Source organism: Tupaia chinensis, unplaced genomic scaffold (assembly GCF_000334495.1).
Source record: "Tupaia chinensis unplaced genomic scaffold, TupChi_1.0 Scaffold000298_1, whole genome shotgun sequence".
NCBI lineage: Eukaryota > Metazoa > Chordata > Mammalia > Scandentia > Tupaiidae > Tupaia > Tupaia belangeri.
In genome coordinates this window covers 666,579-683,555 of record NW_006159787.1, presented here as the reverse complement: position 1 = coordinate 683,555, position 16,977 = coordinate 666,579, and the positions used below count along the sequence as shown (strand labels likewise).

General features: G+C 36.4%; 1 protein-coding gene across 24 annotated transcripts in view; it reads left to right on the top strand.

Annotated features, from left to right (window-relative positions):
- Positions 1-16,977, top strand: part of PTPRD (protein tyrosine phosphatase receptor type D) — a 457,704-nt gene that overhangs the window by 309,016 nt on the left and 131,711 nt on the right. For 11 of the 24 annotated variants that reach the window (XM_027772778.1, XM_027772777.1, XM_027772776.1 and 8 more), the window contains 3 exons: positions 854-1,014; positions 7,373-7,384; positions 11,780-11,892. In XM_027772778.1, coding sequence (XP_027628579.1) covers positions 854-1,014; positions 7,373-7,384; positions 11,780-11,892 — 286 coding nt within the window. The remainder of the gene's footprint in view (positions 1-853; positions 1,015-7,372; positions 7,385-11,779; positions 11,893-16,977) is intronic. The other 13 variants (XM_027772782.1, XM_027772788.1, XM_027772779.1 and 10 more) reach the window with 3 other exon arrangements.

Sequence of the window (16,977 nt, the reverse complement as noted above, 5' to 3'; positions counted from 1 at the left end):
ACAGGCCCTATAGAAAAAAAAAAAAGAAACTGGGCAATAATGCCTCAGGGGCTGTTATTTTAATATTTCTTTTGATTTTCACAAAATATCTTACACACTGGCACTATATAAATGTTTAATGAACATTTATGACTGGTTAATTATCATTTTACATTTCATAATATCATTGAAAATGCTATATATGAAGGTACTTCAAAAAGTTTTGAAAAGTGAATTAAGGTACTAGTTTATGTTGACACAAAAATTTTTGAAATCCGTGCACAGATTTTTCATAATGTGTGCTTTCAATGAACTTTCTGAAAACTCTTTAGATAGAGCCTAATGAAAAAGTATCTGTGAAGTAGCTTAAACCATTAGAGATGATTCTTATAAAATATTTCACCCTATAAGGTAACATACTGTAAAACTATTTTCTTCTTTTTCTTCCCTTCCCTGCTTTATTTTACTAATACTATTTTATATATTGGGTTCAGAATGTGTGCTTTCAATGAACTTTCTGAAAACTCTTTAGATAGAGCCTAATGAAAAAGTATCTGTGAAGTAGCTTAAACCATTAGAGATGATTCTTATAAAATATTTCACCCTATAAGGTAACATACTGTAAAACTATTTTCTTCTTTTTCTTCCCTTCCCTGCTTTATTTTACTAATACTATTTTATATATTGGGTTATCGAGAAAGTCATGATGCATTTTTGCATAGAGAAATACAGAAAGTTACGTCATGACTTTTCCAACTACCTAATACTTAGCAAATACACTGTGTCCTGCGTTTTTTGCTTTTTTCCAATGCTAAAGATACAGTCTAGTGTTCCAGTGTTTATTTTAACTAAAATAGACTCTGCTTTTTCTCAGAAGATGTATGCAACCAGCCCCTACTCCGACCCTGTCGTGTCAATGGACCTGGATCCGCAGCCCATCACAGATGAAGAAGAAGGCTTGATCTGGGTTGTAGGTCCTGTCCTTGCAGTGGTTTTTATCATCTGCATTGTCATTGCTATACTTCTTTATAAAAGGTAGGTTTGCCCAATATTTCTATTGTAATTTGGAGGGCTACCATATTTTCAAAGACTTGCTCATTGTTCTGTGGTCATTATGTGGTTGCTCTTAGTAGCAATATTTCAACACAGCCTCAGTAATTGCTAGAAAAATGTTTCTGTTAGAGTTAGAACAAAATGTAAGGACTGAGGTATTCAGAAACTTATTCTGCATGTGGTACAACTTCTGTTGTCCAGCATGCCTGTGTCCACATGCTGCTTCATGCAGGATCATCACTTTTGATATTTCAGACATTATTGTGCTTCCAGCAGATGACTCTATGCAAGCCTGAATTTGATTGTTTTAGATAATTACTTGCTACATTAAAACATGTTTTTCAAAACACTATTCTAAAGTTGACATTTATTTCCATTTCATAAATCTAATTTTCCCATGTGCTGAGATATTTCTTTGAATCTATTTCTCAGAATTTACCTAAATTAAGTATAAAATGAAGAACTAAAGAAGAAAAAAAGAAAAGAGAGAATGAATTTTCCCCACTATTTCTCTAGCTCTTATTCTCCATCTTCATTGATAAATTCCCATTTGTGTCCTAAAAGGGAAGTGAAAGTACATTTTACTCTTTTAAAAAATATTACCTCAGTCTTCAGTACTCCCATGTGTCATCTATTTAGTGACTTCAGCTGTAGTTAGGACACAGATAATCTATATCTACCCAGTCCTTCCTGATCTGCCACCCTTTTTCAGTCCTATTTCTGCATCTATTACATGTATGTAACTTTTCCCTAGATCATTGTCCAGTCTTTTGGATAATTAATATTAGTAATTCTTTCCCCAAATCCTTTGACTTAAAAATAAAATCATATTATAAAAATACAAAATTATAAACATCAATATACATAATGTACTCTGAAATATTTAAAATGACTAAATTCTGAATTATCTCCCTTTATATCACTTTCTCTTTTCTTCTAATCCAGATTTTATTTCCATAAAACTTTCATTCGTGTCCCATTTTCCTTTGTAGCATGTCATTTTGGGATGCTGCTAGAATATGATCTGTTCCCTTTACTACAAAATAGCTTCTCTCTCTCTTTCCGTTCCCCTTTCTCTTCCTATATGTATCTGGGGGCTTCAAAATCAAATGAGACTGTCTTCCTCTTTTGCTTACATACTCACTCTTAGAATCCTATTTCCAGTCATTTTTTTCCGACCCATACAAATAGCTCTCTGGATTTTGTATTCTAGTTTCTACCTACATTCCCTTGTTCTTATGTTCCTAGGATAGCCTTTTCACCCCATAAACTCTTACCTTGACTCAAAAAAAAAAAAAAAATCCTTCAAAACACTTCTTTGAGAAATTTTCTCTAATGACCTCTATTCCATTATATTAAGCATAAAAAGGGACTTGAGAAAATGAAGGACAAATTCCCCTAACCATAACTTTAACCCTTTAGCTTGTCTAGTCTATTTTAGAGTTAGCAAGAATGAGAGAAATATCCATCCTTTCCCCCCCACCCCGATCACTGTCATCATCCAATTAGCAGTACCTTAAAATAGCTGAAAAAAGCAAGTGATTGAAGGCCAAAATTTGCTTTTGGCTGACAGTTTGAGTTTTCAAATACCAATCCATATTTTATCAGTGTGTATCTTAATAAGCCCATTGAATTTTATTACCTCTCGTGTGTAAAGATAAATGCTAGAAGTACAGGGTACCTTCCTGCCCCAGAATAATTATGGATCCTGTTTCAATCCAAGCAAGAGCTGGTGCCCTTTGCTGTTCATGTGTTGCATTTATTATCAGAAGAAAATGCAATTTAAAAAAAAAAAAGGCAAACCTAAAATTCTAATTGTTTCTAGGAAATATTTAATCAGGGACTCAGATCAGAAAACAAGTGCCTATTGACAAGCATACTTCTAAACTATATCACATGACATTTTGTGATTATTGGAAGTAGATTAAACATCTGCCTTATTTTTTTAATTGCTGTTAATTTTAAAGTATCTGGCTATCTTTAAGTTATTCCGCTGAACAGATAGATGTACAGTATCTGTAAATCAGTTATATCTAGAGGAAGAAAGAAGACTAACTCCAAAAATTTTAAAAAGATTTATTATTGTATTCTTCATCTCCATGTACTTGAAAAAAGTAAGCCCAGTTATAGTTTTTCCTAATCCTGCAAAAAAGAGCATCGTATTTTAAGGTTTTATGACTCTGTTAAAAGAGTTGCATTTTAGTGTGTGCATATGTAAGCATCGTCTAATGCAATTGTTGGAAAATGCACACATCCTCGAATGCTAAGTATATTTAGCCAACCATCTGAAGGCCCATGAAGCATTTCTGAAATAGAAATGCTTGCTTCAGCAGTAAAGAACATTCCTGACTTGAAATTCAAGTAGACCCAACAATGTCCTTCTTGATTATCATGAGGCAGTTCAAGAGGAAATTTTCTGTGCCCAGTGAATAGGGTCTTTTATAGCTTGGATTCTGAGCAAAGTTAATTATATAATAAATACTTCAGTCCTTCTTTTTAGATGCCTTTCAGTTTATACACAAGTCACTGGTAATGGCTCAAAATTAAAAGTATCTTCATCATTATTATTAAAGCATTTTACTTTCTATATGCAGGCAGTATTTTGAGAAGAAAATGAGTATAAAAGATGATAGACTCCCATTGTCTGGATAATCCCCTTTATCATATTCACCTGCTTACAAGATGCTTGCATTAGAAGTGAATCTGTAGCTATGGATGGTTCCTTGATGTAAAGAGGTATATTTTGCTCAGCCCTCTGAGGAGACTTTGAAATCTAATCCTACTAATTATATTAGTATGGAGGTACTAGACTCTTTTATCTGGGGTTCTGTTCATTGGATATTGTTTTAAATCTAGTAATTTGTACCACTTCACTAGGTTGATAATCAGTGAGAAAAAAACATCACTGAGGCTTTCAAAGGCCCCAGAATACCTTCTGAACCATCAGAAAATTAAAACATGTTTGGTAGGTCCTTAGTGCTATAAATTTTCTTCCACTGTGTTTTTGTTCTTTTTTTTTAAATTTTGTCCTCCATATATGATGTATGTAGTGATCTTTAAAATGTCAGTTTAGAGAGAATATGGTAGGAAGGTTTAGAAATACACTAGACTATGAGTGAAAAAACCTGAGTTTATGTCCTAGCTTTGTGAATAGTATATGCAGGGTGGAAAGATATGAGACATGTTAGAATCTAGGCCTTGATTTCCATATTTTTCAAATAAGTAGGTAAACTAGATCATTAAACCTTTTTAATAACAATGTTCTCTAATCTGAGAACTGTAAAACCTAGATAATAGAAGTAGTACTATATTATTTCTGTCATGTATATGTGCATGTCTCTGTTTTAAATAAGGCTCACTCCACACTGCCCTTTATCCATTGGCCTCTGTAAGAAATAAATAAATAAATAAATATTTTTAAAATTCTGTCAAGCAATTAAACATTCTCAGATGTTCCTTTACCATATATTGGGTCATCGGAAAAATCATAATGTATTTTTCTGTTTTTCTATGCAAAAATGCATCATGACTTTTCCGATGACCCACTACATCTGTTACATACATAGGCTTTTCAGTCATTAGTAGCATAACTCAAAAAATTCATTTATATAGAAAGAAAATATTTAAAACTGAAACATTTACCTGATTATAGAAAAGTATATCAAGATGGATGGGGTGTTTATTTTGTAGGATGGAAAAGATAGTGTAGATTAGGAGGTGAGTGAAGTTTAAGACACACCTTAGGCAAAATTACTGTCTTTGAATTAATTAGTAGTCTAGCCCAAATAGTTATTGTGGAGAGAATAAACAGTTTCCATCCCCACCTCAAAATGTTCTTGTGAAGGCCTTGGGGTAGAAGTAACTAAAAAACAGACTTCTGCTTTGCCTGTTCCAACGCTGGAACTCAGCAGGTTTTGCTTCTTTAGTCTCCCATTTTCCTGTCAATCCTACATATAGTTCTAACATCTCATCTAAAAGAGAAATGCAATCCAGAATATCTTGAGATGCTATGAAGAAATTTCTGCCACATCCAACTGTACCATACAATGCTAAGCGATTTTGCCTCTGACCTTTGAACAGACCCCACTCTCAGCCTGGGCCACCTCTGCTCTCATTCCCCAGCCATGCTACTTTCCCTGGCTTGTTCTAACTCATCCTGTACGAGTAAGCTAAGTTGCTGCATACCAAATCAAAGTGTCTCTGGGCACCTCCACCTGTTTCTCTCATCTCTACCAGTTCAGGTTGCCTTCGGGTTTCCCCTTTCTATGCTCTTACAGTACTTTCTACTGGTCTGTTGTAGAACCTACAGCATTACTGAAATTGCCCATGTTCTTGACTCTGTCTCTGCTGAACTCTGGGTCCAGGATTCTGTCTTGGTCCATACTTCATCCTTTGCCCCTAGTACAACGCTTGACTTGCGCTTCACATTTGTACCATATACATAACCATGTGTGTGGTGAGACTGGTATTTCTATAAAAGAAGTGAATCTCACATTAGATATACGTTTGAATATACAGACAGCCTTTTAATAGCAAAACTGATAATTTACTAAGTGATTACCTTTCATCCAGACAGATAGATTTCCTACAACTGATCCCCTTGTAAAGTTAATAAAGATGAGCAAGTTAAAATCATGTACAGAAAATTTTTCAGACTTGTCACATTAGGTAAATCATTTTAAAATTATGAATAAAAATACTTAACTAAGGACCAGCAGTTAGCATAATGGCTGTGTCTCTGGACTCCTATGTAGTTGACCACGGTTCAAGTCCTGGACCTGCTGGCTTAAACTCAGGCCAGGCACGTGTGCATGCGTGCCCAAGATCCCGAGAGGAGAATGGAGGAGAAGGGATTGTGGCGTGGCCATCCCCCCTGGGGGGTGATTTCTGGCTTTCTGTCTCTCTGTCTCTCTCCGTCTTTCTGGCAAGCACACACGCCCTATAGCAAAAACCTCTCCAAAAAAAAATAAATAAATAACTAGTGTGCTTGATATCATTTTCATCATTCACTTTGTATATTTGTGTTTATAGTATTTAAATGTGGATTTTTTTTTTTTAATTTCTGGAAGGAGATGGACTGGATTATCTCATAGTGCCCAGATACTTCAGCAACCTGAATATATGTTTTATTGGTATTAAGAAAAATTGAGGGGCCAGCTGGTCACATGGTGGTTAAGGTGACTGAATCCCATGTGGATGATTATCAGATGGAGTCTGAAACCAGTGGCCTGAAAAACATACTGGGCACGTGTACATGCCTAAAATCCCAAAAGGAAGGAGAAACGGAGAAGAAGGGATTGTGGCATGACTATCCCCCAAGAGGGAGTACTTTCTCAATTTCCTTTTCTCTCTGTTTCTCTCCTATGAGTACATTAGCCCTCCAGAAAACTGAAAAAATAAAGACTTAATACTTTAATGTTTGTAATCAGGAACTCACTCGAAGTACTTTGCAGTTTGCCTCAAAGTAAAAATTGGTTAGGCTTATTTTTCTGGAAAGATTATACTTTGTAAAAACATAATATAGTTACTGAAAGTAATCAACATGTTATCCCAGGTAAAGTATCTGTGAGCATGAGCTAGATGTGTTCACAGACAACAGCACCTCTTTGATTAGGAAATATCTGTCATGTCAATGACTGCTAATAAAATGCTTCCCTAGATTGGCCCAGCTTTGTAGATGGGTCATGCTCTGTAGATTTATAATGATGAATATTATATTTTCCAAAACTGAAAATGTATTTAATCCTTTATTGGAAAAAAGATTTATGATCACCTTGTCAAGAGGTGTTTGAAGAAATCATTTCTACCCCTTTATTACTTTGTGGTATATTACCAAATTATGTAAATTTTTGTGCAGTTCAGTGCAATGTGCAGATTTTTTATATCATTAAAGAAATAACATAGCTCTTAACTAAAGACTTTATTTTAAATGAATGAGTTTCTTTTATGGAATGATACTATATTCCTGTTAATTATATTAATACTTTTCTCATGGCATGTTTTATAAAAATCAAATTATATCTCTACCATCAAATACTTCTTGGAATATAATTAATTGTAGCAGTATTTTGTAGATGATGGATGAGAGTAAATGTGACATTAAGATACACACACACACATACACTTTATTCAACAGTGTAATCTCCTGTCCTCCATTTACGTTGTGATTAGAGTTCTTCAAATATTTTAATATGCTGTCGTTTCCTATTGTGTGTCAGTTATGTGTCCTTGCTGTGAGCACTATTTTTTAAACCTTGGTTGTCATGGTTACTCTTGTTACCATTGGCCAACTAACATTTAGCCTTTCTTTTTCCTTTTTTGCTGCATTAAAATGGAGCAGTAAACCTGACAGGTGAGGAAAGAGAACAAATCTCTTTAATGCTCAATAAGAAAGTAAATAAAATACTGACAGACTTTGGATGCGTTAAAGAGGTGAGGGTGGGGGCTGGATGCAAAAGATAACAGCTGGCAAGCAGAAAATGGGCAGAACCAATGTGGACATGGTAGTTTTGATATTCAAGTAATTCTGGGAAAAATAAATACTTGTAAGAAAAAATAAAATCTGCTTATTTTCACTTAAAGCCTCTTTTAGAAGGCTGTAAAACCAGATTCTGAGTTTTGTTTGTGGTCAAGGTTAAATGTGTTAATGTGTCTGCAGAGCAGAGATGTGAGACGTCTCATAGCTGTTTTGTTTTGTTCTGTTTGTTTTTAATGACGATCAGTTTTAAGTTGGATCATAGGTCACCTCAAATACTGATGGCAGTGCCTTAGTGAAAACTCTTACCTCACTCCAAATTATTATCCATGTCTTCTAACCCTGAATACTAATAGCAATAATAATAACTAAAATATACTATGTGATTATTGAATGATTGGTCCACACTAACCTTCTGGTGTTCTAACTCACACACACGTATTAATGTGAGGGTTTTCAGAAAGTTTATGGAAAGTGCATATTTTCAAAAAACTGGATTTCAAATTTTTTCTACCAAAATTAACTCATGCTTTAAATGTATTTTTCCATGAACTTCTTGAAGTCCCCTTGTATTTAAAGTCCTGATTAAAAGGAAACCAAGAAAAATATCTCAGATCATCTGCTTCCTGCCAATTTTATATTCCAGTGATTCACAGTGAATGGTCCCTGGGCCAGCAGAAGCCTCAGCAACACCTGGGAATCTGATAAAAAGACAAAATTCTTAGGCTTTACCGAGACCTGCTGATCAGATGCTCTCCAGGGCTCATCCCAGCACACGCCCTCCTAGGTGATCTGACACACACTAACATATTCAAACACTGCTATGTATTTTCGTAGAAATCACTTTCCAGCAGTCAGCAAGCCACATTTTCAAGGATAGAATTCCAAAAACTACATGAGAGCATAATTTTTTCTCAAAAGCACTAGTTGCCATTAACCCAGCAGAAAAAAAATATTTAATTTATTTATTTTAGCCAATACTTTGCTCTGTCTACCTAATATACTTAAAAGATGTACCTTACACTATATCACTGCCTGTATTTAAAACTTAATCATGGCCCTCCTGTTCTGTGATAGGGAGAGGCCTAGCCCAAAACTTAGACATCATCTTCTAATCCTCTTCTGTTTCTCAAGAAAGAAGTTGAGAAGAGGGTTCATTGTTGACCCACAGCACTTCCTGACAGAGTTGGGATTACATTATTAATGGTATCAGAATCGTGAAGTGTTCGAACTGATTTCTTTGAATATTTAAAGTCGAGATTTCAAATAAGTGTATCTTCTTTTCAAAAGCCTGTTCCTATATGTCTGAATAGCTTTATCTCAAGATCATAAATATGATCTTCCACCCAGTCTCCCTTTGTTCTGGCTTCCATCCATGGATGACAGCCAGGAGAAAAATAGTGAAAAGAAAACCTCCTGACTGTAGAATAGCACTTTTTTCATTCATGTTTCGCCCAGTTTACACCATCATCTGTCTTTTACTATTTTAAGACAGTAAATTCATTTCTTAAGGTGTTTTCCTATTATTACCACTAGTGACAAAACTCTTATTTTCCAGGTTTTTCTTAAAACCCCTGTGTTTGTTAGGAAACCTTCATAGCACATACATGCTCAAAGATAATGTTATAAACATGTGGAGAGCCCAAATTTGTCCATTCTGTGATCATCAAAACAAAACTAAGCAAAACAAATCCAAGCAGCTGGTTTTCTACCTGGCTAGCGTTGGGGAAGTCTTAGGTCTTGAAGGTCATTTCATTGGAACAAACAAACAGTAACGGAGAAGTTAGTTATTAGCCAGGACTTCAGGACATCCCTACCACTTCATTACAGTTGTCACTTGTAATTTTAAGCCCATGCCCTGGGTTTCCTGAGAGTCCTATCTTGGCCACACATGTGATTTCCATCTTTCCTGGCACCAGAGAAATGGGCAAAATTTCTTCGGAGAGTATTCTCTTTTACCTGTCCAGTTCAGTGTCACTCAGTTCAGTCTTAGGGAAGAAGATAAGGAGGTTGACCCACAGTACCTGCAACAGTGAAGGACTTTCTTTATACAAATACTTCTGGTTTTCATAGTCTTAAAAGAGTAACAGCAGAGCCACTCTGAGAAGGAAGAAAAATCCAGGTTTTAGTTACTAGGTCTGGGAAAGAGATGCATCAGTGCCAGCCTCTGTGAAAAGGCCCAAACCTGAGAAGGGCCACGGGTATTACTGGAAGTAAACCTTCACGTGGGATTGATTGGCTAGCTGTACTCCGTGACATTTCATTAACCCATTTCGATTTTGCATCTTTGGTGGTAACATGAATCTTTCAGTGTTGTGAAGCAAATGCCCATAGCATGGATACAGTGACATTTTCTACTCTGAAGCTGACCTCATGTTCTCATTTTATGGTCTCTGAGCCCCTCTTTCTCATCCTGCTTCTGTCTTTTTCACCAGCCCTCCATCTCATCTGCTCCTCTCCTTCTCATTTCCACTCCATGTGACCAGAACTGCTGGTCCCCTCAGCGTGTCTCAAAATCACTGCTCACCTTTGACTGGCAGTGGGTCTTGACTGTACATTCTGTCCTAAGGCTGTTTCTGAGTCCTATAAGTATAAAATAGAATCCCTGGGACATATTAGTCCAAGGTACTGAGGAAGCAAGGTGTCTAATGGAACTCATGCAAGAAAACGTATTCTATCGAGGATGTTTTGCCACAGGCATTGCAAATCAGGTGCACTTTCCATCAATCTTCCTTTTGTCCCCTGGTTAGTTTTATTTTATACAGATGGGCAGAGATGGTAAGAGAGTATTTAGCAGGAGCCCTCTGGCTAACCATAGAATGACCTGGGTGGCACTGAATGACAGCCATTGCCACAGCAGTGCTAATGAGCTGTAGCACACTCAAGTCAAAATGTGAAGGGGAGAGGAACCCCAGATGCTTTGCAATACCTTTTCCCCAGGTAGGGATGGTTTTGCTTTGAGCAGGGGTGAGATGTTAGGATTATGACTCTAACTTAGAGATCACTGAAATTAGTACTTGGAGAAAAGCACTGTTTGAAAAAAAATTCCATTTGTTAAATGAGTTTTTAATCTAATTCAAGTTGAAAGGTTGTTATCATTCTGATTAATTAGATTTTTTAAAAATCAATAAAAAATCTTATGAACAAATCTGACATTTTTTGCTGAGAAATTTGTTAAAACTAAAGAATGACTGCTTAAACAAGGGTATTTAATAAAGCTATTGGGTAGCTTTTAATACAAAGAACAAAGATCAAATAAGTTGTATGAGGAATCACATTTCTTTCTTTTTTTTTTTTGTGGAGAGGTTTTTGCTATAGGGTGTGTGCGCTCACCAGACAAAGAGAGAGAGACAGAAAGCGAGAAATCACCCCCCTGGGGGGATGACCACACTGCAATCCCTTCTCCTCCGTTCTCCTCTCGGGATCTTGGGCACGCACACACACACGCGCCCAGCGTGAGTTTAAGACACTGGGTCCAGGACTCAAACTGTGGTCGACTACATGGGAGTCCATCGACATAGCCATTACACTAACTGCTGGTCCCGAGGAATCACATTTTTTACAAGGCACTGTTAATAGTATTTCGAATGATCACTGAGAGTGGGACCACCACTACATGAAATTACTTTTCCTCTGATCTTTCTGTGATTGACTTCCATTAACAAAATATGGATCACAGTTACCTTAACACTGTAAACAACCAGCAATACTCTTTTCTCGCATTTAAAAGAGAAAGATGTGGGTCTGGTGTGGTCCTTCTTTTACTTCTAGGCGTGAGGATAGCTTAGCATCTTAGATGTACACTTGTCATATTTACCTGCCTTATGAAAAAGCGAAATGCTTCTCCACTTTGTAGCCACCAGCTGTATTTGTTAGGAAGGGAGCAGTAGTCCTTAGTGTTGGCAACTGTGTGCATCCTGGCCTGGTCCTTGCAAATAGAACTAGTGGATAAGAGGAAATTTCTGAATAAGGGCCAGAGTATATCTCACTAACACCCCCCTTAGAGCCTAAAGGCAGCGTCACTGAATTTTTTAGTTCTAAGGCTAAAAGAGGACGTCAGGATCACAACTTAAACAAAAATTTCAAACCTGAGGAAACAGTTTAAAGTGTTTAGACAAGGGAAGAAAAGTATCCTGAAGACACAAAGCTTGCCTATTTGAAAGTTTTAAAACCGAAAATGTGGGGGGAGGGGGGCTGGGAAGGCAACTCTCTACTTCAATCTGTTTTGATTGTTTTTTCATTTATCCTTTCACTTTAATTTTCTCCCTATAGGAAGAGGGCAGAGACCGACTCTAGGAAAAGCAGTATACCAAACAGTAAGGAGGTCCCTTCTCACCATCCAACAGACCCTGTAGAACTGAGGCGCCTTAATTTTCAAACGCCAGGTAAGAGGTAGCACACGTCTTGTCTGTAATAGTCTTTGCCACAAGTTTTATAGCTTGATTGATACTATCGTGAGAATTGATTGTATCACTTTATTTCAAACCATTTTATTCATCCTGCTTTTTTATTTTAATAATATTAAAATTCACCCAAGCATAAATCTGAAAGGAAATTAAGATCTTTGTGTAAATCTGAAATAAGATCATGAAGCAAAAAGAATGTAATTCATCAAATTTTGGAAGAGCTATAGTCTATGACTACTACTTTTATGGGGTTAGCAAAGTTGATTGTTTTCAATGACACCAGTCTGAAGAGAACTTAGTTTCTTATCTTTTAAAGTGAATGAATTAATAAACAGGTGAACTTAAACATCTTTCATCCTATTAGCAAAGGAAAGATGTGTCCTTTAACTTCCTGTTTGCTGTGTTTATGGTACTCAGAAAGGTAGATAGGGAGAGAAGAAAAAGAAAAGTAAAGGAAGCAAGGGCAGGAAAAGGGGAACATGAAACAAAATGTTATATCTTTTAAAACATTACCTATTCTAAATCTCAGTGACCAAGTTTCTTATTAGGGAGACATAAAGTGACTAAGGGTAAGAAAAATACTGTTATCTTCTAAAATAAAGAATATCAAGTGCTTCATCAGAGGGAAAAACACAATTCCTACTGATGGATGTTTTATACAATATTGTTAATTCAAGCCTAGATCTGTTTTGCTTTCTTTAAACTAAAGCTTGTTTGTACCCGTTGAATGACAAATAATGAATGATAGAGGAAGCTAAAAATTCAGAACTGAGTGGCACTGTGTTAATATCCTATAATAAGGAACAAAGTAAAGAGCTGATCTAAGAAGTCTTAGACTCAAATTTGATTGTGTTATTATGCATCCCCTAAGTTGTTGGCGAGTTTGTGTGTGTGTGTGTGTGTGTGTGTCAAATGGGTGTTGTAACTCATAGTATGATACTCTACAGATTTACTAAGCTTCACATTCACAGTGGATTCCTTGGAATTAAAAATACATGGTTTATTATGTTTATGATATTTTCTTTTTTTACACATACCATATTATAGTACCTAGCAACTTTTCAGTCAAAAAAATTGTTTATTATTTTCAAACTGAGTGTACAGTCATAAATGTGGGCTTGTTTTTAATTCAAATAAGGTTAGACTTTCTGAAATTGTTTCTTTTTTTAACAACATTATTTAATCACCGTATGGGTGCACTTTAATGCATCAATATATCTGATATATGTGAAGTGAGGCCACTACAAAGTTATGCTTTATGAAGACTAAGAAAAGGGAGCAGGTATCAGAGGAGACATCTCGTCCTTGGCTCTCTGACAAGCACTCCATCTACCTTGCAACTCCAGAGTGGCCTCGCTTCTCTCCATTCCCATCCATGAACAACCTTGCATTGTAGAAGGGATTCCCATCTGGGCCTGTAGCTCTTGAAGTACAGTTCCCACAAGCTCCTGTTCTGATAAGGTCACTCTCTCTCTTCAAATACTTTGCAATCATTTTTCCAAGTAATTTCACAAGAATGGCCAGAGCTAAGAACTCTATTAGAATTAAATTTTCCTGAGGGCCAGCTGATGGCACGGTGGTTAAGGCACTGGGTTATATATGGCCAATTTCCCAGTTTGAGTCCAGGACTGGTGGTATGGAAAACATGCCAGGCACGTATGTATGTATGTATGCCCAAAATCCCAATGAAAAAATGGAGGAAAAGGGATTGTGCCTGGCCGTCCTCCCTGGAGAGGAGGATTTCTCAATTTCCCACTTTCTCTGTCTCTCTCTGGTGAGAGCATGTGCCCCTTGGCAAAAATCTAATTAAAAAATTAAATTTTCATTAAGTTTGTGGGGATATTAGATCTGTTTATACAGACAGCCTGTTAAAGTTTGTTTAGGGCACTGAAAAAGGGATGAATGTTACATTTTGAAGTGGTGTTGTTTGTATTACTGATGATTTCTCAAAATTAAAATGGGAACCTGAGTACATAAAAAGATATTATTTATCTAACAAAGACTTATCATGTTCAATAAATAATGTATAAAGTGGGCAAAATGAGTAAAGGACAGAGGAGATGTAGTGGAGGGCGGAAACAGAAGAAATTACCCTGTGATCCGAGCACATCTGTTCACTCAGGAAGCATTACACTGTGCTCAGGTAAGCAATCTACTTTAGCTTGATTTGTTGAAATAGGTTATTTGCCTCCTAAGCTCTAAGATGTGGCCTGCTGTCTTGAAAATTTGACCAGGAAATAGCCTCAGCTGTTATTGTGAAATGCACAGAGATGTGAGCATTTGCTTCAGCCAGTATTCAATTCCAGCTAGTGTTATGAATTACCTTAATTACTTGCCAATAGAATGAGGGCAGAAGGTGGGATTGTTAACCAGATGAACTTTTAAGAGAAACTTTTGTTATAAGGTATGTGTGCTCGCCAGAGAGACAGAGACAGAGAGACAGAAAGCAAAAATCACCCCCGGGGGCATGGCCACACCGGAACCCCTTCTCCATCTTCCTCTCAGGATTCCGGGCATGCACACAAATGCACTCAGTGTGAGGTTTTTGTTTGTTTGTTTTTGAGAGGTTTTTGCTATAAGGGCACATGCACTCGCCAGAAGGATAGAGAGAGACAGATTTCTCGCCAGAAGTGAGAAATCCACCCCCAATGGAGGATGGCCATGCCGCAATCCCTTCTCCATTCTCCTCTCGGGATCTTGGTCATGCACACACACGCACCCAGCATGAGTTTAAGCCACCGGATCCAGGACTCGAGCCACTATTGACTACATGGGAATCCAGCGATATAGCCATGACGCCAGCCACTGGTCCCCAGTGTGAGTTTTAAGCCACCAGATCTGGGACTCCAGCAACATAACCATTACACCATCTACTGGTCCCTGATGTCCTCTTATATGCATCATAACTATGAATGTGTATTTACTTTCCCTCAACATTGTAACATTCGAGAATATTTATTAATGATAAGCTAATTAGGATGTTAGTAATCCATATCGTCACTTAAATAAGAAAAACGACTTTCAATGAAATTAGAAACCTGTGATTTACAAAAGCAGCACCTAGGACAGAACTTGTTTACGAGAGCAAATTGATTCCCACTTCTGATGGGTCCATTCTGAATCATAAAATGACAAGCAGTACCAAGTGAAATTCAGGAGAACTTTCAGAAGGTAAAGAAAGAGCTTTACTTAATTTACTGATTCTACTTTCAGAAAACAGTAAAACAAAACAAAAAACCTTGTGAATGAAAGATCCATTTACATTTTAAGATATTTATTCTTCTTGGGGAGTCTAGATTTTAGGAGTCAGATCTTATTTTCTCAATTCTGCCTGACAGTCCAAATTTTAGATAAATACAGTATTCCACAGATAAATACAGTCTAAATGATATTAAAGAACTATGCCTTTAAATGTGGTGCCACATACACACTTTGGTCAGTAAAGTCAGATTTCTGTCACTGTTGATCAGCTAAGGAATGAAGAGAAGACAAGGAAAAATATTGTTTTCCATAAAACCATACTTAGGAGGTTGGGGTGGTGGTCTTATAGAGAGAAACTGCTTTACCACACTGTCAGAATTGTGGACAAGAATGAAATCACTCTTAGTGAAACACTATATTCCAACATTGAATTTATGGATTTTTTCATGATATCTTACTAAGGTTCAGATGACAGCATAAGTCATAGTTGAGAGAACCCAAACTACCTAGTTTCCTAAGACAATGATTTTTAACAGCAATGAGTCATTAAATATGGGCCTACACTTTTATTCACACTACTTTGGAATAGGCTATTAAAGTGGCATCGCTTGCATCAACAATAACTTCACCAAATTGAAACGGGAACCTGTGTGTAGATGAAGGTGTTGTTTAGCTAACGCTAGACTTTCCAACACAATTATATAATAGAGAAAAAGGGCCAACATGAGTAAAGGAGAGAGAGGTTCTAGAGAAATTTAGTAGAATTATTAACTGGTGATCCAGTTTTATAAGTCTTAGAGATCTATCCAGGGTGAGAAGAAAGTATTCATTTATCAAAGATTTTCTTAAAAGAAACCTCTATTAATGTCACACACTTTTGTGTGTAGCAGTAACTGGGTATGCATTTGGATGAGTTGATAGCTGAGGTTCATATTAAACACAAGCAAACTGTGTTGATTGTCCTGGGTTGGAAGGAACAGTTTTTTATGATGCTTTGTTTTGTTTGATTTCGAGTTAGATTAGTCCTCCTTCCAAATATATTTTCTTAATTACAAAAACAACATATGTATATTGTGGAAATTTTGGAGAGTAGAAAATAAGCTTGTTAATAATTATATATAGTTTGTGGCCATAAATGTTTACATTATATTAATTTTTAATTTTTGTATGTTTAAAAGTGTGCTTATTTTAAGTTGGGAAAGAGGCAAGAAAAATTACTGTTCATCCCACCACTACTCACTTTTATTCTTTTTTATTTGACATATTTAAAACAAAAAGTAAAATATTTTATAGCACTACTCTAATTTTATGCTCTAGAAATAATCTTCCATATATAGCTCCATGCATATTCTTCTAGAATTTTTCATAAGCACTGTATACATATCTATTATTTTTTTCTTTTCCATAGCTTAAGGGTACATGTGCTCATTAGAGAGAAACGCAAAGAAAGCACCTAACAACGTGGCAAGGTCACACTGTCATCCTTTTTCCTCCATTTTGCTATCTTCAGAGGTTTTAGGCACCTACACACATGCACACAGCATGTTGTCAAGTCACCAAAAGCCATATTGGATCTAACTCCCTTAGCCACTAGGCCACAGGGCTGACTTAGTTCTTTGAATGATAAAATACACAACACGCAGGTATGTGGGTAGATAGAAACACATGTATTCCATTTACTGTGGTAACATTTGACCGTAGTGATGTCCCACGTAATGGTGTTTACGTCAACAAACTACAGATGTCACATAAGGTTATTCCAAATGGCCTAGGTGTGTAATAGACAGTACTCTCTTGGTTTGTGTAAGTATATTCTATGATGTTCACACAAAGACAAAATCATTTACACATTTCTCAGAAGGC